General features: G+C 40.2%; 1 protein-coding gene across 1 annotated transcript in view; it reads left to right on the top strand.

The window, feature by feature from the left end:
• Positions 1-19,785, top strand: part of gabra2a (gamma-aminobutyric acid type A receptor subunit alpha2a) — a 48,913-nt gene extending 29,128 nt beyond the window's left edge. The window contains exons 5-10 of the mRNA XM_035609561.2: positions 3,321-3,541; positions 6,797-6,879; positions 8,006-8,149; positions 9,599-9,751; positions 15,553-15,755; positions 17,244-19,785. Coding sequence (XP_035465454.1) covers positions 3,321-3,541; positions 6,797-6,879; positions 8,006-8,149; positions 9,599-9,751; positions 15,553-15,755; positions 17,244-17,546 — 1,107 coding nt within the window. The 3' untranslated portion in view covers positions 17,547-19,785. The remainder of the gene's footprint in view (positions 1-3,320; positions 3,542-6,796; positions 6,880-8,005; positions 8,150-9,598; positions 9,752-15,552; positions 15,756-17,243) is intronic.
• Positions 19,786-24,346: the final 4,561 nt, after the last annotated feature.

The following is a 24,346-nucleotide window of genomic DNA, read 5'->3' as shown; positions in this document are numbered from 1 at the left end:
GCAGAGCATTAAAATGTCATCTTCATTAGATGGTCATCAAAGCATCATGTATTTAAAAAATGAAATTATTCACAAGATTAGACTTGAATAAAGGGGATTTCAGAGTGATTTGGTAGTTTCTGACCTTTTCATTAACATTCATCAACGATACCAGCTGAAGCCATGCTAGCTTCAGCTTCAACATGTACTCAGATTAGTCCAAACAAAACAGGAGTCATTAATAATCATAGCCAGGTCTCATTAGATTTTTGTGATCAACACATAGCACGATGTGTGTTGATTAAGGCCAAGTGAGCCTCATCAGCCCATTTGAGCAAACACCAAATCAACCTGGCCCAATTAGGCACGGGTTGGCAGATAAAACAGTGTGATAGCCAGTACCATTTATACCATAGTATGTTGGGATTTTTCCTTTTGGGGGGCTCATTTCTGTCTGTTTCTGACTTTTTGGTTTGGTTAGTATATTTTTCTGGACCCAAATTGCAGATGACGGACAAGGGAGGTAGACCAGGGGAAAATGTTTAATCAAAATAACAGACAAACAGATTCTGGAATGCAGAAAGATGGATATACTTCCCAAAAAATACAGGGAAAGTAGGCGGTGCCACAACTGAGCCGAGACAAGTAAAGGGCTGCAATGTGAACAGTCTACAGTGCAATAGAACAATAAAACCAGACATGGAACACCCACTGTCAGCGCCCGCGTTCGTCAGACAATAGATTTTTCTACAATCTACATTGCGCTTATTTACCTAATGATTCTGGTTCCATTAGCCTTGATCCATGCACGGCTTTTCAGAATGTCACCAAGCACGATTGTTCAGCAAAAACTATAGCTAGCTAGCTGTGAAAGGGTTCAGAGCAGCATATCATCATATTTTACAGGACCGACAGAAAGTCGGGAGAGTTGCAACTGAGAATAATAATACAGGAATGATGGAGGGCAACTCACAGTCCCAGGTTGACTCAAATGAACAAGGACCAGACAATGCAGACTAACATCCTAACGTTTCGCTTCTCAGGTTATGTTTGAAGGTTGCATTGAGCCGGGACACTTTGTTAAATGTAGATAGGGTCGAAAGTGGCTTGCTCTCACCATAGACAGGACAGTTCGGTGTACAGCTTCCTCTCACATTAGAGATTTATGCCCATATACACAAGAGATGCTTCATATCGACCCTGCATTTATAAATGGCATATAAGCAAATTCTGCAAAAAAATTAATGACAAAATAAGCAGACATTCAAAGTGTCAGTCCAATGTCAAATCGGAATTTCGCAGAGAAGACGAGAGATAGCAATTTAAAAGGCAGTAGATAGCAGTGCAGCTCTGTGGAGAAAACACAATGAGAACAGTTTAAAAGTTACTGACCATTGCATGTGTATAGCCGATATGATCTGTCAAAATTACCTCTCATTCAAAATCCAGCCACAGCTTGTGGAACTGCAACAACTTTACGGTGTTACCCTGGGATGTATGCTGCATTCTGACAAGGCTTCTCATAATATGCTCATGTTTATTGGAGAAAAAATGGAAGCTCAGCTAGTGGACTAGTGGTCAAAACCTCATCTGATAAGTTCAGTATTCTCATTGATGAGAGCACAATAGTGTCAAAGAAGATATAGCCTGATCAGGATTCCCTATGAAAGTGAGGTCTACAATTCTTCTTTCAACTTATTGAGCTGCAGTTGTGCAGTGGGTCGGCAATCTGTGCCATCCTTTTCAAAAATCTTCATATGTGGGCATCTCTGAAGACATGTTGGCTTTGTAACTGATGGTGCTGCTATGATTGGCCGCTACAGAGGAGCAGCCACACTCCTACGTGAGAAGATCAACCCTAATCTTACGTCATACATGGTATGAACCACAAGTTAGAACTTGCAGTCCATCATTCAGTGAAACAATTTACAGAGGCAAGCCACTTTTAGACGTTCATTGACTCAACATATGAGAGAGTTTGAGTCTGCGGCTTCAGATTTGGGGATGCAATTTCGCAGGATAGAAGAGTGTTTGACGTGCGCTGTCTGTCCTCATCCTGCATGTCTGCGATGGCTCTCTGGCAAAGTTATCCAGCCTTGGTCAAACTCTTTGGAGCGTTGATGGAAGACATCTAGATCTTCCATGGATAGGGCCAAAAGTCGGAGCATTTATGGTGAAATGACACAGTGGCTTTTTTTGGTGGAGATGGCGTTGGTAAAAGATGCGCTGGAGACCCTGCAGGCCTCGTCCTTGTTTCTGCAGAGAAGAGATACCACAGCTGTCAGTGCCAATGCTGAAGTGGGTGTTGCACTTAGAACACTGAGGTCTATGAGGCAAGCCAATGGTGTGAAGGAATTTTAAAGTTTCCGCTCTTTCAAGCGATTGAATGTGTCTTCATCCAAGTGACAGAGATCATTGAAAGGCAGAGGTCTTTCTTCAAAAAATGTTTGTTTCTCTGGCGGACAACATTGAGTGCAGACTGGATGACAACGGAATTATTTCCGTTGCAGCTGCTCTAAATCCGTCAACTTGGCCATCTAATGAAGATGAGCGCATCCTGTGTGGAGATGACAAACTTCTCACCATACACAACACTCTCGCTGTTGAAGCCGAAACCAAACCCATACTCCTTCAGGACTTCCACCAATTCAAGTACCACGGCAAGTACCAGTGCTCACCACTGTCAACACACTCCCTGTGTATGAAAGGGAAGGATTCAGCGCCATGAACGAGATTCTCACAGTCGACGGAAACAGAAGTAACGTCTTCACCCTAAACAGCCTACTGTTCATTTCAGTAAATGGAGCAGGGTTTGCTTCGCAGTTATGTGGTTAAAATACCCTTCCACAGGAAAGCAGAAAAAGATAACGGAAGTCCGTTCTTAAAACAGACTGTTTTGTTAATATGATGCATAGGCCTACACTGTGGCCTATTTACTTACTACTTGATGAGTTACATATGGAAAAAACATTAAAATATACCTGCAAATGCAGTTAAGAAGTTCATGTTCTGAAATGCGTCTTTGTTTTGTTTCCATGAATAAAAACATTTCAACCCCCCCCCCCCTGTTTTTTTCACAAATCGCACCCTGTTTATACCTATTTCATTCCTTCTATAACAGAACACATGGGGCAGTGAATCAATTTAGTTTTACTGATGCCAGAGTCATGGTATCTTACATTATGCTTTACTGATATGGCACACTGACACCCCTAAAGTGAAATAAACAAACACTGTATGGCTTGATCATGAGTAACTTAATTTATTACACGTTTCTCCTCAAGTCAACATAAGGCACATTTCCTTTTCACAAATCTGTTCCTGTTTTGTCTCTCTATCAGGAGTACACTGTAGATGTTTTCTTCCGTCAGAGTTGGAAGGATGAGCGCCTGAAGTTCCATGGACCAATGAACATTCTGCCTCTTAACAACCTGATGGCCAGTAAGATCTGGACCCCTGACACTTTCTTCCACAATGGCAAGAAATCTGTGGCCCACAATATGACCATGCCCAACAAGCTGCTGAGAATCATGGAGGATGGAACCTTGCTCTACACTATGAGGTACCTGATTTCATATCAAGAGATACTATGCATTGAATGTGCCAATCAAGTGGCAGCAGTGTGATGCATAAAATCTTGCATGATACAGGTCAGGAAACCCAGAAAATGTTCACATCACACATTGGAATGAGGAAAAAACATAATCTCAATGATTTTGAACGTCACATAAAAGCTGGCATCAGACAGGCTGGTTTGAGTATTTCTGAAACTATGATTACCTTGTGGGATTTTCATACACAACAGTCCCTTCTGTGGTTTTCCCCAGATTGGTTGAATACCCCAAGGTGCGATTCCTGAGACATTATTGCCTTATGTTTACTGGATCCTCCCGGACACAACACTGAACACCATTTTCATGTAGATCAATCCACTGATTCCAATTTTCAGAAGTGCCATTCTTTATGCCATATAATCCCATGTAACCTGACTCCTCTCATGCATTATGATTGTTGTAATGGAATCATCTTCTGATGCCTTGCTTGTGTGCATCATCACTGATGTAACCTGAGGTAAAAAGGTTTTGGGTTTGCCAGCATCAGGCTCATTATAACATAAAAGATAATATTTTTTTAAATGTGCCATTACAGTGTTTCACATATAGGTTAAAATACACATATTCCAAATACAGGAATACATAGAGACATACATAATGTACATACAAGCATAATTACATTCAATCTAACATACACCAATATATACACATTAATTCATGTGTATATAATAATGTACCCAAAATAAATAATCACTTTAAACTTTAAAGGCTAATCTATAAAAAAAAATTCTGAAGCCTTTTAAACGGCCCGTATTATGCCTCCTTTTACACAAGTTACATTGGTTTTCAGGTGTGTGCACTACATGTCTTTGCCATTCCATGTCAAAACACCTCAATGATCAAGCCACACAGCACCCTCCTCTTTCTGTATAAACAGCCCTGTGAGACTATGGTCGATTCCAGCGCTTTCCTGCTCACTCCTCGTCCCCCTCCCTTCGTGTTCCGCCTCGCTCCTCCCCGGGTCTGCTGCGCAACTACGGCGTTGCGCTGCCATGACAACAGTCGCACGTGACAAGGCACAAACACGACGTAGAGACCAGGAGGTACAGCGAACACGTTCTCCATAATTACACACAGAGCACAAGGGGCTGGGCGATAGAACGTTAACGATATCCCGGCCGGCCTGCGTAGCTCGCGGCTGGCCGGTAGCCACGAGTCACGCCACGAGTCTAGCTAAGCCGCGATCTACGCCGGCCGGCCGCGAGTCTAGCTTGGCCATGATCGCGGTCGTCGTTCGCTTGCGGGGAGAAAATGATGGCGTAGATGCAATCTGTTTTTCCGCACGCCAAGGGGGGAGGTACTGCTCAGGTTGGGGGCATGGTTGCCCCAGTAGCAGGAGTCCACTTACGTCACTTGACGCCCGGGCTGTGAATGGCTCGTTTACAGACCGTCTGCAAGGCCAACCCAGACCACGAATCAACGACTCATTGTTTTCTTTTAATTCTCTGTGCGCTGAAATGGTACCTGAAGCATAATATGGTTCCTTTAAAACAACCACGGGTTCAAGATTACTAGCGTAGTGTTTTCTTCCATCGCTTCATTGTAGACCTATCTGCAGCACTCTGTTCCCTGCTCTCTCTCTTTTTCTATCTCTCTCTCTCTCAACACGTTAGCAGCACCAGGAGAAATCCTGTGCTGTCTGTGGCCCTTTAAAACATCCCAGTTTCTCCTTCCTCAGCATGCAGACATAACTCAGCATAAAACCTGCCTGTACTGCCTGCATGTTTACTAGGTATCACACTAATTGACCCTATGATAAACCAAAAATTGCAAGATGACCACATGCTGGGGTGTTAGTCTTGTGTGAAGTCTAACTGTGAGACTTGAGGCAGACAATACTGACTTAGACAATATCTTAGTTGCAGGAATGCAGAGACAATGCCTTTCCTGAGTGGCCATAATGTATATAACTGATAGTATTGTACTGAAAGTCTTGTTGGTTAACGGTAAAACAGTTGACTATGAACATACATATGACTGTGCAAATTATCAACTTTCAGACAGATGTAGGAAGAAGGTGTACAGTCCCCAATGGAGACAGATTATAATCAATATGTATTTAATTATGACAAGCTAATGGTTGCTAATGAAAGAACTAAAGGAACATATTTTGAAGTCTACAGCCAGTGACATATGTAAAGCTGTGCCTGGACAAAGGGTGCTTTGCGCTTAATGCTAAAATGCTCACAATGACAATGTTAACATGGCGATGTTCAGAAGGTAATTGTATTACCTTGCTATCATAACCAAAGTATTGGATACTTTACTGTTTTAGAGGAAATAAATCTGAATCAATAACTGAAAAATCAATAATGCACAAGAAGCTTGTTACCTCACATTTCATGATAATTTCTCCAGACCTCAGAGTTGTATAAAACAACATCATGGTTTAATAATCTCATTATCTTGATATAACACATGGTGAGCAGAGCAGTAGAATTATTGGCCGGCTCTCATATTTGCGCTGTTCCTTTTTGCTCTGTACTCTCAAGAATCATTAGGACATTTTCTTATTGATTTTTCAGCACAACGTCTGATATAAGATCATTTTAAGATTCAATCATTATCTTGGAACAATGTGTTTCAAAATGTATTAAAGTTTATTTATTTTGTTTAACTTAGTTATATTCTCTTTTACTTAGTTTGCATTGTCTTATTCTTCATGCCTCCTCTTACCAAGGATGACACAGTACAAGGAGTAAGGTCAAAAGAAGAGAATCCAAAAATCACCTTATATTTGTGTTATAACACAAAGTTCCAGTATTTCTTTTGCAATATCTCTAGGACCCCAAAATAGATTAAGATGGCCAAATAGATAGCAACTGGAAGAAGGTACAAAATATCTCTGCGAAGATGCACTCTGGCGTTTTTGGAAACATATAGATTATGAGACAGATTAGATGAGACAAGCCAAGGTTTAGATACATCTGTCCAATAGAGAAACTTCAAATCAGTGCACCTTTTTTCAAGGAAAGCTCAGATTTGGTGATGGCAATACAACTGTAGACTCGTTAACGTCTGTACGGCTCATCTGCCCAATGTCCCTGATGTATCCAGCATTGACAATAAATTATTCTTCTTAAGATATTATCTTTCTCCAGAAGCTTCATTCCTTCACCCTCACAGTGATGTAGGGAAGATGAAAACAAATATTTTTATGTATAGTTTTATGGATTTCTTAACACGTGTGTGTTCATTTGCAGGCTTACGGTTCAAGCTGAGTGTCCCATGCATCTAGAAGACTTCCCCATGGACTCTCACTCGTGTCCCCTGAAGTTTGGCAGCTGTAAGTGTCAGCAGATTCACATCATCCACACTGTACTTGTCAGAACTCTACTTTCAATCACAAGCTACATTTTTGCCTAATTTGACCCTAAAAGGGTATTTTTGCCATTTCCAACACAGACTTCTGTAAAATGTTGTTTCTTGCTAATTTACTGTTGTTGGCGTCCCAAAGCTAAATTTACATGGTAGGTACTAGGTTGGTTACAGAATTTGGTATCAGAGGTACTTTTTGTTGGTACCATATTTGTTGGTGTAACACTTGCAGTGCTTGCATAGTGCAAACTCAAATGTTTCCCTATAAATACTATGCAGCTCACCAAAGTTTGATACTGAAGTTTCAGACAAATTTAAAAATAACTCCCACAATACTGCTTTATATTACTAAATAGCATGTTTGGATGTAGCCAGTGGCTGAGTTGTTGGCTAACACTATTACAAATATTAAGCTTATGTCAACCAAGACAGGGAAAATCATCTCCAATAAGTTGGTCAAACTAGCTAATTACTCTTTTTTTGCAATTTGCATCTCTAACATTGCAGCAAGAATAGTCTGTATCGAGTTTTGTAAAGAGTTAACATACTGCGGTTGCACTGGAGTGGTCACTCTCTCACCCAGATACAGTCAGATTGTGACATTTTCCACCGTTTCATTTAACCTGAATCAATGCTTGGTAGTACTGATGTAATGGGAGAACACCCATGCAGACACGGAGCAAACATGCAAAATCCTCATTTTATTAAACTATAATATATAACATTTTTATTCTTTGCATGATCCATGTTACAAATGAGTTGATCCAAAAGGAAAAATAATCCCAGATTGCAATAGCTGCATCAGGTGCTTGGATCCTTGTCAACATGGTTACAAGTTTATTTTCACTGTTCTGTAATTGTACATACCACTACCTCACTGAAAACTGAACTCATTGTCCAGTGGAGCAGTTTAAACAGGGAGTTAACACTTTAGATAGACATGTTGTAATTATACCTCTCTTAATATCAAGGGAAATGTGCATATGATCCATGCAATACCAGATAAGACACTGCAGCTCTGGTGTGTTGAATAAGATAGGGATGGATTTGTATGATTGGTTTGGTGATCAGTGTCCTTGCTCTCTCTGCATCAGACGCCTACACAAAGACAGAGGTTACCTACATCTGGACTCGTAATGCCTCCCAGTCAGTGGAGGTTGCACCTGATGGTTCCAGACTCAATCAGTATGACTTGGTGGGCCAGAGTGTGGGGAAGGAGATCATTAAGTCCAGCACTGGTGAGCATACATGTGTCCATACTTTTCACCGTCCCCCTGAGGGTACTGGACTTATATTTAATATTATATGAAAATGTTGATTATTTTATGATATTTTAAATTTAAAATGCAACTTTTTTTAATTAAATCACCTCCTAGTTTGTGTCACATTGTCTATATCATCTGTTAATTAGCACCTTTGAAAGTACACTTATCACTCCTACGACTTATCCTGGTTTTATTTATGTTCTGGATATAATATTTATAGTTATTATATTTACTGATCATCTGCCCAGGAGTGTTTCTGATGCTTCCATATTCCAGACAATCTTTATCATTTCCAGCACAGTCTGTTAGCAGAACTTGCGAGTGCCTTTTTAGTTAATCATGTTTATCGCAGAGGAGACACAGCCAACATGATCAACACAAACCTCCATTTTTTTCTAAATTTTTTCACTTTTTGAAAATCGGTACAAAACCGAGGACTCCACTAGCTCAATCTGGCTTCAGCAATTTCGTCAAGGTTAGTTAATGTTTCCGAGATCAAGGTTACTCCTTTTGGACCACTGCTTTAGATGGAACAACAAGTCCGCCCAGCCCCAGCTTTCCTACCTCACCAGCCCTTCATGTGCTGTTGTGCAGCACTCAGGTTATCTCTTGCTAACTCACAAGGATGGTGCAACAGGAAAAAAAAACAAACACACGCACGATCCAGCAAATGTTGGGTTTCAGCTTCATCCAGCTATTTACCTTTTAACCTCTTCAACGGGCCATGCTCCCTTGGTTGCGTGTCCGTCTCCATCTACTCATTGGCAAGCACTTTTTTTAAATTCTCAATAAGCACCGTATGGGGCTGTAAGATTTTTTTTTTTTTTTTAATTCTTTAAATTATGCCTTTTTTCACAAGCAAAAATGAACCTTTTTTGGCTTGCTTGTAAGCCTCCAGCACCAGATAATATGCTCTCAAGATACCAACTGCAATCGGTTCGGAAGCAAAGCTATTTTCAGTAGACATGGCTGCATAATCCTCCTGAGCTTTACCAGTTAGTACGACTGAATGTCCACATGCTTCTGGCCATGATGCAAGATGCTAAAACAGAAGTAAATATGTATCCAAATTCTTCCCTTGAAATACTGGAAAAAGACAAATATTTCCACTCGCATCAGAACGCAGTGATTGTTCAGATGCAGGCTGCGGGGGCCAGAGCAATAGAGACAGCGCTGCGTCAAGTTCTAATTTCTCTAAATACAATACACACGTAATCTTCAGGTAAGAAGGATGGCGGATGGGACTAAGTTCCTCTTACTAAAGCTCTTTCAACTCAGCAAACTTCAGCAAAACCTGCCTCACCGTTATGCATCTTTTAATCAATCTAATCATAATGTCCACATCTGTGCCTACCAACCTCTACTGTATGTAACCATCCTCACTCACACATACTACATTTAAGTCTTCTATTGTGTCCTCAGGTGAATACACAGTCATGACAGCTCACTTCCATCTGAAGAGAAAGATCGGCTACTTTGTGATCCAGACATACCTGCCTTGTATCATGACCGTCATCCTCTCCCAGGTCTCCTTCTGGCTTAATCGAGAATCAGTGCCAGCCAGGACTGTGTTTGGTGAGTCTTTTCCCTTGAACATGACGGATTTATACAGCAAATGGCTGTATGATGCATTTCTTCCATATGCATTTTAAGTTGTCTCATGACTAGTACAACAATGTTCCAATCTTTCATCCTGATGATTAGAAAGTAAACAGTAGAAATACAGAGATCACGGGTGGTATTTAAGCCAAACAGCCGCTCCAGTATTCCCAAAAGGTACACAGTGGTAACAATGGTTACACTTCCTCTCCTCGTGTTAACCTGCAGGGATTTCACTGCCCAGGAACTGTGTTCATGCTGACAGGTGAACATTTTATCAGGCCACTGCAAAAAGCCCACCAAATGAGGGTCATGCTGCAATGAGGTCTCAGCGTCCTTATCTGCCAAAGGACAGAAGACCTACACCCACATTCTAATTTCCCATTTGCTAACATGTCAGGGACCTGTGAGGCTAACATTTTGCTCTCCTCCCACTGCATTCACTGCAGTATATAACACTATAATAAACACAGGTGCTATCAGCTATGTAAGGGTCAAGAAAAGGGTTTTTATGCTAATAAACAGGGTGCGATTTGCCTCTGCGTGCAGTGCAGTGTGTGTAAACATCACTTGCGTACACATTAAGAGACATGCTAGTGGCGAATGCTAGCACTGACCACTTTTAGCTCCCTTGGTGTAGCGTGTCTTTTCAGACCATTGTTGGAAAATGTAAGCGAACCCAGCCAGTAAGTGAACCAGTGGGAGGATGTTTTACATGACAATGTTATTTTTTACATTATACGTAGTACTGCATGCTCTTTTCAAACAATTCAACCTCGAGTTTCATCACTACACAAAACATTTTCCCAGTAGCTTTGTGGAATATGAAGGTGCTCAGCGCTTCCCTCCAGGATGTCCTCCTATATGGTTGCTATGCTCCATGCAACCATGATTTATATATGGTAGACTCATGATAGAGTTGTTAACCAGCTCCAATGATTCCTTTTAAGCCTTTACCTTTTACTCTGGGCTTCTTTTCTACCTCACTGAGCACTCTGCTCAGTGAGGTAGAAAAAGCTAAGGATTCATCTTAGTCCAGCAAGGGAGGATATCCGCAGTATGTTTGTCTACGTTTGAACTGACAAAAATGTTGGCATTTTGTTATCAGTTTGATAAGAACAATGTAATTGTGTATTGTTATTTAAACTAGATTGTGTTTGTTCAAAATTATGACTTAGATTAAGAAATGATCATATTTTAAAACAAAACCAAACATTAACAGTTCATTTACTTTTTCTTGCCACTGGATGAATACATGTAAACCTCTTGTTTTGTTTTGCAAAAATCTTTTCCCATTATTACAGCCATGATGTCTCCTATTACTATTCACAACAAAAATCACACCGTGATATTGCCAAACTGGTTTTGCAATTTCTCACACTGATACAGTGTCCTTACTCTGAAAGTATTGTATTGCATGTCTCAAGGTGAGCAATCACAGCATATGAAGAATTTCCCAAAAGCCCAAGGAGGAAAGTTTGAAAGGAAAGAATTGAAACTACCACTTTATTATGAATAATTAAAATATGAATGCATTGGGATTTTGTGTAAGCCACCTATATTACACTGCTGTTCTATCATATTTGTTAGTGTTGTGCCTGGACATTGGTGAAAGAACTATTTGTCAAAGCAATATAATTGATCAGTTATGGCTATCAAAATAATAAAATATTAATATTAAAAATGTTAATATTAAATAATAACTTTGATTAATATCAAAGTTCCTCGGGGCACCACCCTTCAAAGGAAGGGAAATGATAGCCAATCAATTGATTTAGTCTCATTTACAATATACTAACTATCAATTTGGAATTCTGATTGATAAATAAATTAATAATTACCACCAGAATCACCACCTTGGTAGTTAGCAGAGGTTGAAGGATTTGGAGTTCTACCGGTCAGAGGTTGGCAATACTCACACTTATGCAAAATTAAATAGACCAGACTGCATATTTAATAACATTTATTTAAAAGACAAGTTGAAACAACAATATCTAATCTTACAAACATATACAAATCTGAGATTGTGTGTGTGTGTGGCTGTAAAGGTCAAAGGTCTAAGAAGTACTACAAACAAGATGGCGGTGAACAAAGAAACTACAAAATGGCGGCATCAGAGGTGTCGGCTCGGCCACATGCTGTGCTTCTTTGCTAAGGCCATTTGTTGCAGTACAAAAGGGTTTCAGGTTAAGAGAGGGTTAGTCACAGGGTCCTAACATCCAAATAACTTATTGATAGATACAACAACAAAATTAAGTGAACACATTGAGTCAAATCAATACAGTACACTTTTAAGGTTAAACATTCCTATGTTTAGCCGTGTTGCGTTATGCTATGCTGTATGCCCAAGTTACGTTACCAAGTCCATGGAAAAGAAGAAGAATAGTCCTTTTGGGATGCTGTTTGTGTGTCCAGAAAGATGCAGCAGTCGTGCTGTGTGGTTTCAGTGTCTTTTTTGTGTCCTCCACAGAGTTAGATACTCAACACTAACTCTGCTTGGTGGTTCCTGAGCTTGATCAGTTGACCAGACTTTGTGTCTGCCACTGATGTAAAACCAGACTTTTCCAGCCTCGGTTGCTCCTTTGGCAGGCTCTTGCGTCGCTGCCTGTGGAAGTTGCAGCAGTCTGCTTCTGCAGGCCTGCATGGACGTCAGGGTCCAAGAGCAGTGGTTTCTCCGAGAGGAGAAAGAGAGGTCTTTCCTCTCCGTTGATAGGTTGGAGAGGAGAGTGTTGTCTCCTTGAAGTTAGAGGCAGGAAGAGAGTGAAAAGATGGGTGCCCTGGGGTTTTATGGGCCTGATGACCCCCTGGGGTCTGGGGCACAGAGTGACCAATGGCAGCTGGAGATTGGAGGAGAGTTCACACCAAGGTGTGATAAGTGAAGCAGTCTGGGCATCAGAGTTTTCCAGTCTGTTCCTTTGTCTTTGGAACAAAGGACCAAATGATCAGGTCCTCCATTTTGTGAAGCACTACATTAGCTATTTGAATGGTTTCTCATCTGCTTGATAAAATACATTTCCTCTGGTCTTAATGATCCTGTGCCTGTAAAGATAGTCATAGTAGTATACTTCACTGGTCCAGCTGGCAGGGGAAGGGAATAGAGAGCTGTCTCAACCTCACACTGTGATTCCTGAAGTGACACTCGGCACGAAAAATTAATCTTTCGCTGCCTCTTACAGCTTCAAAGAAATTTGTGGCTTATACTATCCCATGGTTGCTAGTGTAAAAATATATTGTGGTTAATTCCAATGGTTGAATATGACCCATAGCAGACTGGACAGTTTGTGTCACGTTGTGTTGGTCTGCCAGAAATGGCTAGGGCTTAATCTTAAGAGTGCATCTATTGTCATCAGGTGTGTGTGTGTGTGTGTGTGTGTGTTCATAGTTTACATAAGAAAAAACACCAACACCAGGAAAAATTGAGTGCTGGTCCTAATTACCTGCTGCGTCATTACAACACAGTTGTAGACAATATGATAAAGCCTTGTTGTTTATGCCCCTCCTACATACCATCATTTAAAGTGAACAAGTAAAATCAGAAGTTTCACCACATCAGTTTATTAAAGTGTACAACGTAAACTGTTTTGCACATTATGAAGCGCATGACTGTGCCCAATATACTTTGCAGCATATTGGCTTTTTATTAGTTATAGTGAAGCACTGATCAATAAGATAAGATAAGACAATCCTTTATTCGTCAAAACAACGGGGCAATTTGGATGTTACAACAGCAAAGTGGATAGCGGAAAATATACAAAATATATACAAAATATAAAAAACATAAATAACAATAATTGCACATGGAGAGTAAATTGTAATCTAGGTGATTCACTGGTTCTCTTTCCATTCAGTAGTAGAATAACAAAGTCAGGGTCAAGTATAAATAATATCTTCTGAATTCCTTAATTAATGGAGTGCTGATGAAATAAAGTGTGTATGACTTTTTCGAGAATCGCTTGAGATGAATAATATTTCACTGTTGGTTTGAGTGTTGCTCGTTTGTCAGCTGGATTACACAAAAATTGCAACACAGATTTTCACGAAAACTTGGTGGAATGATGGGACATGGGCATAGGAGTATCCCATTACATGTATATTATGGCGTGGAAACGGATGGGGGAAAAATCTGACACATTTAGGGGACTCTACAAGAAAGCTAGAAGTTGAGGTGTGTGTGTGTGTGTGTGTGTGTGCGCGTGCACGAGTGCATTACCGTGAGTGCATGTGTGGGTGCGTGTGTACAAATGAGCAATGCAACATCAAAAGAGAAGCACATTATACTTATAGTGGCCAGTGATGTGTTTACTGTGTGGTAAAGAGCTTTTAGATGACCTGAAGCACAAATATTATGCACGTGTGTGTGTGTGTGTGTGTGTGTGTGTGTGTGTGTGTTAATGGAGAGCTGGTGCTTTTCTTGCAGCTGAAACTCCTCCATCACTCTGTGAATAACAGAAGACCTCTTCTAAGATTATCAGGTTCACAGAATAACCCTGCTGTTGGCCCAATTAAAAATCATCCCACTCAATTGAGTTATATCATCTAGAGTGACACCTCTAGTCAGGGTCCAAAATTATCTTTTCTATACCAATGGCTGACTGTAGCTATGTGGCTCAGGAGATTTATTTCGTCATTTTAAATTTGTAACTTATTATTTGAACTATGGTACAACCAAGGTGTGAATCTTGGAATAATAGGATAGTCTGGGTCCCATCCAGACTTCCTATGTTTGGATTTTTTTCCTCATATTTCTCTCTTTTGCTTTGCCATTTCCTGTCCTGCCTTCTCGCTTCCTCTCTTCCCTCACCTCATCTATCATGTGTTTCTTCCATCCCTAATGCACGATCACTCTCTGTCTGTGGTGATGAGCAAGCACTTAATGATTTTATGCGTAAATGTGGATTAGTTATTTTTCAGTGACAGTTTGCCCTTCTCCAGTGCTTCATACACCCTGGGTAAATGCCTCAGAGAAATATTTCCAGGTACCGGTCATGTGGTCATGTGTTACCTGCAGAAGCAGTTAGCGCTTACGACAAGGATTAGCACCAAAAATGACATCATCATGATGCTCATCAGCTCTGACACATAACTGCTACACGTGTGTGTGTTTTGTTCTCCCTGACTGTGACCGGACGGACATTTAGACTGAAGGCACCATTCTGAATTTACTACGACTGGTGTGGCACAGTAGGCTGCATGGTGGTGTAGTGGTTAGCACCTTCGCCTCACATCAAGAAGGTTCTGGGTTCAAATCCCGGTTCAACCTGGGCCAACCAGGGAGTTTGCATGTTCTCCCCATGTGTGCGTGGGTTTTCTCCGGGTTCTCCGGCTTCCTCCCACAGTCCAAAGACATGCAGAATGGGGTTAGGTTCATTGAAGACTCTAAATTGACCGAAGGTGTGAATGTGAGAGTGAATGGTTGTCCGTCTCTGTATGTGGCCCTCTGTATGTGACCCCGCCTCTCGCCCAATGTTAGCTGGGATTGGCTCCCCCCCCACAACCCTTAAATGGATAAAGCGGTAGACGATGAATGAATAAATGGTGTGGCACAGTCGTACTACAGCAGCTACTCATCTCCTTGGTTGAGAATAAAAGTTGAGAATAAAAAGCTCCCATGAAATTAAAGCAATTGTCAATTATTCTGATGATATTTGTTGAAAAAAATGACACAATCAAACTTGTTTTGGGGGGGGTGAGAAAGTAGGATGGCTGATTTGTCAGTGTTGTAATAGTGTTTTATTTAAATATTCTCTTGTTTCTCTGTATGCTTTTTGCTCTCTCAGGCGTAACTACAGTCCTCACGATGACAACCCTGAGTATTAGTGCCCGTAATTCGCTGCCTAAGGTGGCCTATGCTACAGCTATGGACTGGTTCATCGCTGTCTGTTACGCCTTTGTCTTCTCCGCACTCATTGAATTCGCTACGGTCAACTACTTCACCAAGCGAGGTTGGGCCTGGGATGGCAAGAGTGTCGTCAACGACAAGGTAGAGCTGTCACACACTTGCTGGGACTCAGTGCGGCCCCGAGTGGGAGGAGTGACCAGAACAAGCCAGTGCAGCCTTGTTCTGGTTGCTGGTTGTTGACAGAGCATGCCCCCCCATGAACTAAATACAGATACTGTAACTTCTCATAACATTCAGTGGCAACGAGAACAAATAAAGCCTGGTCACTCAGAAAAGTTAGGTAAAAAAACACATTGAGGGAGGTGACATTACCTGTAGCCTGCAGTGAAGTGCACTACAACAGCACACAGTAGATTCAACATAATTCAACAACATGACATGTTGTCATATTTACCACTCTGCTCCTCTGACTTCCTCTGGGAAGAGATTTAATACACCTCTGCATGTTGTAAAACACTTTTGACTAAATAAACAAATCTTTTGTAGCCAAAGAACAAGAAGAATGAAGCTAATTATTGTGATGAACAGAAATGCTTCTCTAGTGTGAAGGGATGAATATTATGAAATATTATGTCTGGCTCTGACTCCTACAAACATCAGTACACCTATATTCCTACTTTGTTGCTGTTACCACAAGATTACACTTTTCGGTATATTGTTATAACTATCATTGTCTTTAAAAGACCATGGCAGTGCTCAGATACCATTACACAACTGCTCTTGTTTTTTTTAAACAAACAATAAATAAATAAATCCATTATTAAAATATTTTTTTATTTGCAGCCCTTTGTAAATGTATATATTGAATTTATTTCCCTATTTATATTTACATACTTTTACTGTTTTATTATTAGTGTTTATACTCACAGACATGGAAAAAGTTAAGTGTTCTGGCAGAGTGTTAGTCCACCATCTGCTGCCAGAACAACATGACAAGGCAGGCAATTATAAAAGCAGAAAAAATTACAACAGGAAGGTCAGAGACACCAAATTGATACAGAAAATACTGAAATGAAATGAAAACACATGGCCCAGAATGTGACACAGGATATGACAGCGAGTACCCTAGACCTGCTGCTGTGCACTTGATAATCGTGTATGATTAAAATAAGAGAGGACACCAGGTGCTTCGTATAGGATCAGATCACTATCTTCAATGCATATCTGGTGCATGTATACTACTTTCATGTGGTCAAGCTCTATCTGATTACAATATGATCACCCAAAAATAATTTTTAATCCCAAAAGTTACCCTTTTTGTTGTTGTGAGGCACTAATATGAAGCGAAATAATAATTAATTAACAATTCTATTAATTGCTAATGTGTATATTGTGAATAAATTATACTGTATGTGCAAAAAGACCTATACACTAGTTAATGATATGATACTATAGAACAGACGGGGGAATACTGTGTTGATTAATTCTGTACAATATGCTGATGATATCGCGTAAGTCATTATAGCAATGCTACAGTACAGATGTTGCAGTGAATGTGTGTCCTGCTCCACTATATTCATGTTGACTATTGAAAATAAGTCTGTAACCCTTTAGGCTTTTTTGTTCTAGAAAAAGGAAGCATCCATCGTGAAGAAGAACAATGCCTATGCTGTAGCAGTGGCTAACTATGCTCCCAACATTACAAAAGACTCTACGCTGCCCACCATCTCCAAGTGTGCTCAGAGCGTACCCAACAAGACCTCGACAGAGACGAAGCCAGAACAGAACAAGAAGACCTTCAACAGTGTCAGCAAGATCGACCGCATCTCTCGCATCATGTTCCCTGTGCTGTTTGGGAGCTTTAACCTGGTCTACTGGGCCACCTACCTGAACAGAGAACCAGTTATTAAAGATCTGGATCTTTCAAAATGAACTGAAGGGACTAACTCCAAACTCTCTGTCCTCACCAATTTTGGATCAATTCAGGTACACATCAGAACTGGGTAAGAACAAACCTGGGAGCTCACATAATGAGTGTAAGTGCCAAACAGAATACTCTGCCGTTTTATTTGTAGTTTCAGCTGCTCAATCTGAAAGAAAAGGAAACTCATTGATGATATATGTCAGGTTCCTCTTGGAACTGAAAAAAATATCAATGTTCATATTTAAAAAGAAAAAAAATCCTCCAACCTTCCAATTGTTGTAATTGTGACAGAATTTGGTAATATGTGAAAACAATTCTGCTAAACTTAGAATAAATTTATGTTGGCCAAATGGTTACAAAGTGTGTCAAAATATTGCAGGTATCCAGCCACGGACCTTCGTCAAATGACATACCCAATCTTGCTCCCCCCTTGTTTCCTGTTAATCATCAAATAAAACAAATACTATAAAGATATTTAAAAAGAAAATAATTATTGTTATTTGTGACAAACCCACAGAGAATAATCACCACCTGAATAGCTTTTCAGAGGGTTTTTTGCCTCTTTCATCTCTGTGTTTTATATCCGACAACTGTACAGTTTTGGTCATCAGCCTCATTTCCAGCAGCAGCAGGTAGCTGTTGAACATAGTCGAGCATTTAGCAGGTAAAGAGTTTTTTTTTTTTTCACAGGAGCTGGTGGATACCAAACCAGAAGTAATACGTTAAAGTAAACGCAAACAACACAAGCTAAAAACGCCTAACTCTAATGAGCTTTTACTACTATTAAGATCAAATTGTGTTTTGTAATAACTTTGAAGAAATATTGTCAAAACATAAATATTTTAATTCATTTGTATATTTCTTAATTTATTTTCAATTTAATTGGTGTTAACAAAATATTATTAGGTCATAATTATGAGGTCTTTATCTTGTAATTTTGTGAAAGGAAAACCCTTATTAACTTAACAGTATAAGTATCAAATGTTTTTTGCTGTTGCACTGTTCAATTTCTCAGAGCAAAAAAACAAAGTGAAATAGCATTGAATTGCCCCCCTTTTGCTTTAATGTACACTGCAGCTGGCGTCCAACTCCAGAGTAGGCAAAAGAACCCCAAAATTCAATATTCACTTTTGGTGTGGTCACCTTTGGTCAGCTTACGCGTGCTTTGGATACAACTGATCCAGTTTCAGTTGTATCCAGTCATTTAAGTCATTTTTATACATCAAGTCTGGCCACAATTTGATGCTGATGAAGTCGCTTTCTGCTTAGTATAACTATTTGACTTCTGACATGTTCACTTAGCTCAGAGGCCTTTTTTTCCCCACTGACAGTGCTACAAAGTGTTCAAGCTCAGTCTTATTTATAACAGTGAATACCGACTGCAAGTTGAGTTACTCAAACAAGCCTCTGATGAGCAAATCAAATGACATCTGAGCACCTGGAAATAGCACAGAATCTTAAACATTCCTTCATTTTATATGACATGACACAGTTTTTGAAATGTGTATATAGTGTCACGGCCTATGAGAGTGTAGTAGAAGCACACTACCCACATGAGATGAGAATATTACCAAGCAAATAAGTTCTTGATCTTGTTTGGCGAGGTAACATTAACTAAAGGTCATCTCCAAGGTTTCTGTAGGTCTCAACCACAAGTCACAGAATTATTCAATTAATACTGTTTAAAAGTTTGTTCAGTTGTCAACCCATAATCTCAGTACACATTTTGACTTTTTTCTCACACTCACTGAGATTGAAATTAATTGAGATTTGCATCCGTTGTGTGTATCGAATGTTTGTATTAAAACAAAATAGCTGAGCTTTTGTTTTATCAGGGAAATCCTGCAGAAATTAAAATAAAGCCAGTCAGTGGAGCTGGAGTGGAGCTCGCTGCCTTTGTACTGTCATCAGCGGTATAGCACAGTATGTAACCTTGTGTAGCACACATTGTGTTCACTGTATAAATTTCCTACGACACCCTGCTGCTGCTACCTGTGAACTCCCCACCCCCCCCCCCCCCATTATTCACCTGTGTGCTCACTTTCTTCACATTATCACGTTAAAAGTTGATATTTATGTGTTATCACTCTTTTAAGAAAATTGACACACGTTCACAAAATTTTGTATTTAAAGTAAATACATGTATGTATCTCACTGACTGTTAACAACTGTAGCAAAATCACATATTACTCATTTCTTTTGTGTGATTATTGTTTCTTAGTGTTTCTTGTTTTTTTTAAATAAATGACACTAAATAAGATATTTTTATGATTCTTCTTTTTTTTTTTTAACTCTCATTAGAGTTGAGTCAAGCTACTGTGGCCCAAAGTGTGACAAGCACAATTCTGAAAGTATAGAAATATTACAGTGTTTGCAAATGTTCTGATTATATATCTTTTTTTAATTTCTTTTTTTTAGTCTTAAAATCTGCTTAGTCAAGTTTATCATTAACAGGCAGAGAGCGTACATGGCAAAATCACGTATAAGTATTAGAGTATAAAGGGAATCAAAAAGGAAAAATCTAGTATTTGTTATCATTATTAATAGCAAATAATAATGATACATGTTTTACCTGTGAATGACTTAAAACATGTACTGTTGTAGCAGACCTGAGATCATGTGGTAGGGAATTTCAGAGAGTAGGACTACAATGACTGATTTAATTCTTGGCCATAGTAAGGAGACCTTAGGTTGATGATCAATGTGATCTATCCTTCACGCTGTTGACATCCAGCATGTCAACAGCGTAGGGAGGGGCTTAGCCATTCATAGTTTTAAAAACAATGAGAAACCAGAAGGGCGCTCAGAGAACGCATACCTGTGCCGAGGCTAACGCCTAGAATGTCTCACATAAGCTAATTTCACTGTGATGTACAACAAGAAAAACATACTAAAGCCCCACCTCCGCAGAGACATGGCTGTACCTGTACTGACAGCACATCTGACCAGTAAACACAGAAAACCATTCAACACACTGAGACTGTAGGGGTGTGTGATGTCATCATGACATCATATACAACAGCTGGGAAACATCAGAGACTAAATGTCAACCAGGAACAGACAATAACTATGTTCATTATATGATGCACTAAATGTTTTTTCTCCTATGTTATTTGAGTGTCTCAATCATGAGTGTGAAACGTAAGCCTTAATGTGTCCATACTCCTACTTTCTGCTTAAAGGCCCACAGTAGCATTTAAAAGTTACAGTCTTGACACCTCACACAAGTGTCAGTGTTGACACAAAATGATGACGATGTCCAAAATCTCAATTTGCTACTCACCGGCCCCACGTTAACGTAAACTGTGTCTGTCAAACGGGGAGAGTGAATGAGTGAACGAGGGAGAGACAACATGAGCTGTCTGTGAACAACAATCCAAAACCAGCCGCAGCATGGACAGAGGTTAAAGGTCATCGACCAGGAGTCAGTAGGCAGCCAGGGAAACAGAAAGAGGTTGGCTGACCCCTCCAGGTGTGCAACCAGCTGATATCATAAGACTATAGATGTGTGTTCCACTCAGGCCTCAGGCCTAGTCAGGGTCTGGGCAGCTTGCATGTAGCCTCAGAGAAACACTCATATCCTTTACCGAAGCAAAAGCACGACTACGGCGGATTAAATGGTAAATGGACTGTATTTATATAGCACTTTTCTAGTCTTGTCGACCACTCATAGAGCTTTTACAGTCCCATTCACACAATCATTCATATAGAGCTGCTATTTACAGCGCTTTTTCTGTCATATTCATACATTGCTGGGATAGCCGTTAAGTGTCTTGCCCAAGGACACTGTGACTGGGGGAAGCGGGGATCAAACCGCCGACCTTCTGGATAATGTTAGACTGTCTCCTCCTGAGCCACAGCCACCATCATATAATCCATTACCAAAAAAAAGTTTCAAAAGAAATACTAGGTGATTTCACCTTTTGTGAAGTTGAACATCATTATTCACTACCACCTTATAGGCATCTTACAGAACAAAATGACCTGTAATGTATAGTAATGTGGTTTCAGCTTTCTGTTCATTATTGCTGATACATTTTTGATCACTTCAGCTGTGATTGAAAAATGAAGTCCAGGAGGAGTGTATTTACGCGTATTAAACTGATTTCATGGTAGTGAATATCATAGATATCAAAATCTTCCATTCATCTGGACTCAGCCGATGAAGATACTGACCTCACTATCTTTACACTTTGCGACTACCGGGGCTAAAATGTTGCACTGTATGACCTTAAACCCAATTCATTACTGTGCACAAAAGTGTCCTTGAAGCACACAGACACACATACCCAAGTCAGCAGGCCTCAGGGGATTCAAATCCTAGTAGTGTTCACATCCACAGCATCGCTGAGAGTGGGAGTTCTGCTGAAAGGCGACTGTTGCTGAGGAGGCTAGAATCAGGCCCAGCGCAGCATTCACAGCATATCAGCACATTTACCCTGCTGTCTGCACTTTACCTTCCACCTGTCTTTGATCTGCACTGGCACCACCTTATCCCCACTACTGGCTATCCTCTCTGTGGATTTTATCTGCTGACTCACACTGAAACTTAAACCCCACAAGCCTTACACACATCAGCTGTGCACAAAAACACCCAAAATACAAGTGATCTTATAATTTTATGAATCAACTCGTACACTGTAGTCTAAAACAGGTAGTGAAAATGTTTTCTGTGGATTATATTGGTACAGTATGTATTTTTGTTTTTTAACCCACAAAAATTCACACTAATACACACATAGATGCTCAAAACCTTGTCATATAAACAGATTACTTCAGCTGTCAGTTGGATTCAAAATCATTTAACACACACACCCACGAGCATGCATGCATGCAGGCACGAATGCACACGCACGTCGTGATCTCTGAGGTGGAGTAGCTTTCTAAGGACCTGCAACCATGGCCAGGGGCTGAAGCTGTCCTCACTCATATGAGTACTCATCACTGACTCCCCACCACCATCACCTCCGCCCCATCACATCCACCCCACCCCTGCAGGCTGGGAAAGATGCGACTAAACTAGATGAGTTGCACGGACAAATGCTCTTAGATAAACTTCATCCTCTCTGACAGAGAGTGTGCGGGTGCAACAAGCAGCTTTTACAAGACCATAAACGAACAGAGAAGATTTGTGGTGAGTGGGTTAAAAGACAAGAAGCTGAAACCTCATTCAGACGTAAAATAGTGAAGGGAACCTTTTTGCTACTGTGGAACAAAGTGAAATTGTTCCAAAGGATCAGTTTGTCTCTTAGAACCATCACAGAGCAGATTAATTATGCGGTGAAATATATTCAAAAATCACTGGCAGACACCACAATAATTGTTCCGTTTTTCTCCCCGGCAATGTAACAACAGACAAAACAAACAAAGACAAACCAGCATTTTTGTGGGGGTCACTGATGAGGTTGATATGAGGGAAGAATTACTTTCTTTCTTATTGTGCTGTAATTCACACAAATCAGATTGCAGGCATACATTCAAGTGGATAATCAGGAGTGAAAATTTCAGGTTTAATACGGGTATGTTTCATTTCACATTGCTGGATGCCACATCCATTTATTACCTGGCTTTTGTATTTGAGCTCAACAAAGCTATTAGCACTAATGGCTTGGTCATCACACACTGTACCTTCAATCTGCTTCTCAGTTTAAATATGTCCAGCATTACTGCCCCACTCAAATTCATATATAATTACACCTACATAGCTTTGCCAGGGGGAGACGGTTCACACTGGTTTGATCATTTGTGAATAATCTGCTTCTCACTTTCCAGGCTGTCTGCAGCCACAGTCAGCTACAATGAGAACCACACAATCAACTCACAATTTAATCACCATGACAAAGAGGAATAATATGAAATATTTCCAGCATGTCAGTGAGACAGGTTTTATCCATTCATAGGGGTCTGATAGCACAATTCCAGCTCCTTGACTAGCAGTTATATGTATTTCTAAATTGAAGTTATACACACAGGCTCTACTGCCAGCAGAACAAATCACACTCATACATATATGGACAGTGTGGTGGTATGACTTAGTGGCAGAGATGAACAGAAGCTGGAATCAAATCAGTGTTCCCTGACCAAGCATCTGCAGTATGTTTACACAGGTTTTAATGCTGGACTGCAGGTGATGCTGCAGTAAATCTTGCAGCATTAAGTGGTATGATGTGATGAGATGAAATTGAATTTGTGATATGTAAAACATAAAAATATATCCATTTAAACAATATATTGGATGTGAAGGGTTGATTCGGTAAACAAAGCCTGAGGATATACAGTATATTACTTACCGTTGCCATAGAGCTGAATTTTTGCACTAGGTGACATGTTCCATGAACACACACACACACACACACACACACACACACACACACACAAACTGTAGTTTATTTCGCCTTAATCCCTCACAACGATATGTTGCCCACCACTCTACACACAGGAGCACATAATGACAATGAGTGAAAACAAAGGTAGTCAGAGCTTTTGCTGTATGATCACAATATTTGTATAATCTATCAACCACTTTATTACAGTGAATAAATAGCAAAAGATTCAGTATTTCTTTACCCAAATTATTTGACAATTTCAAGATTTCGATTTTTAAGGGTCTACAGGCACAATCCTGCTTGGCTATATATCCCTGCGTACTAACGCAGAAACTGTAAGGTTTCCCCCACTGTACCACGTCAAGGTGCCCTTGAGCAAGGCTGCTGTAGCTTGTCGGTTCTCACAGCATGTGGTTGTCCACTGGTGCGTCCTGCACCCAGAATGGATCACAGCTGGTGTGGATGTGTAAAAGGCTGTTTTC

This window comes from Scophthalmus maximus, chromosome 15, assembly GCF_022379125.1.
Source record: "Scophthalmus maximus strain ysfricsl-2021 chromosome 15, ASM2237912v1, whole genome shotgun sequence".
NCBI lineage: Eukaryota > Metazoa > Chordata > Actinopteri > Pleuronectiformes > Scophthalmidae > Scophthalmus > Scophthalmus maximus.
This window is presented reverse-complemented; position numbering and strand designations above follow the sequence as displayed.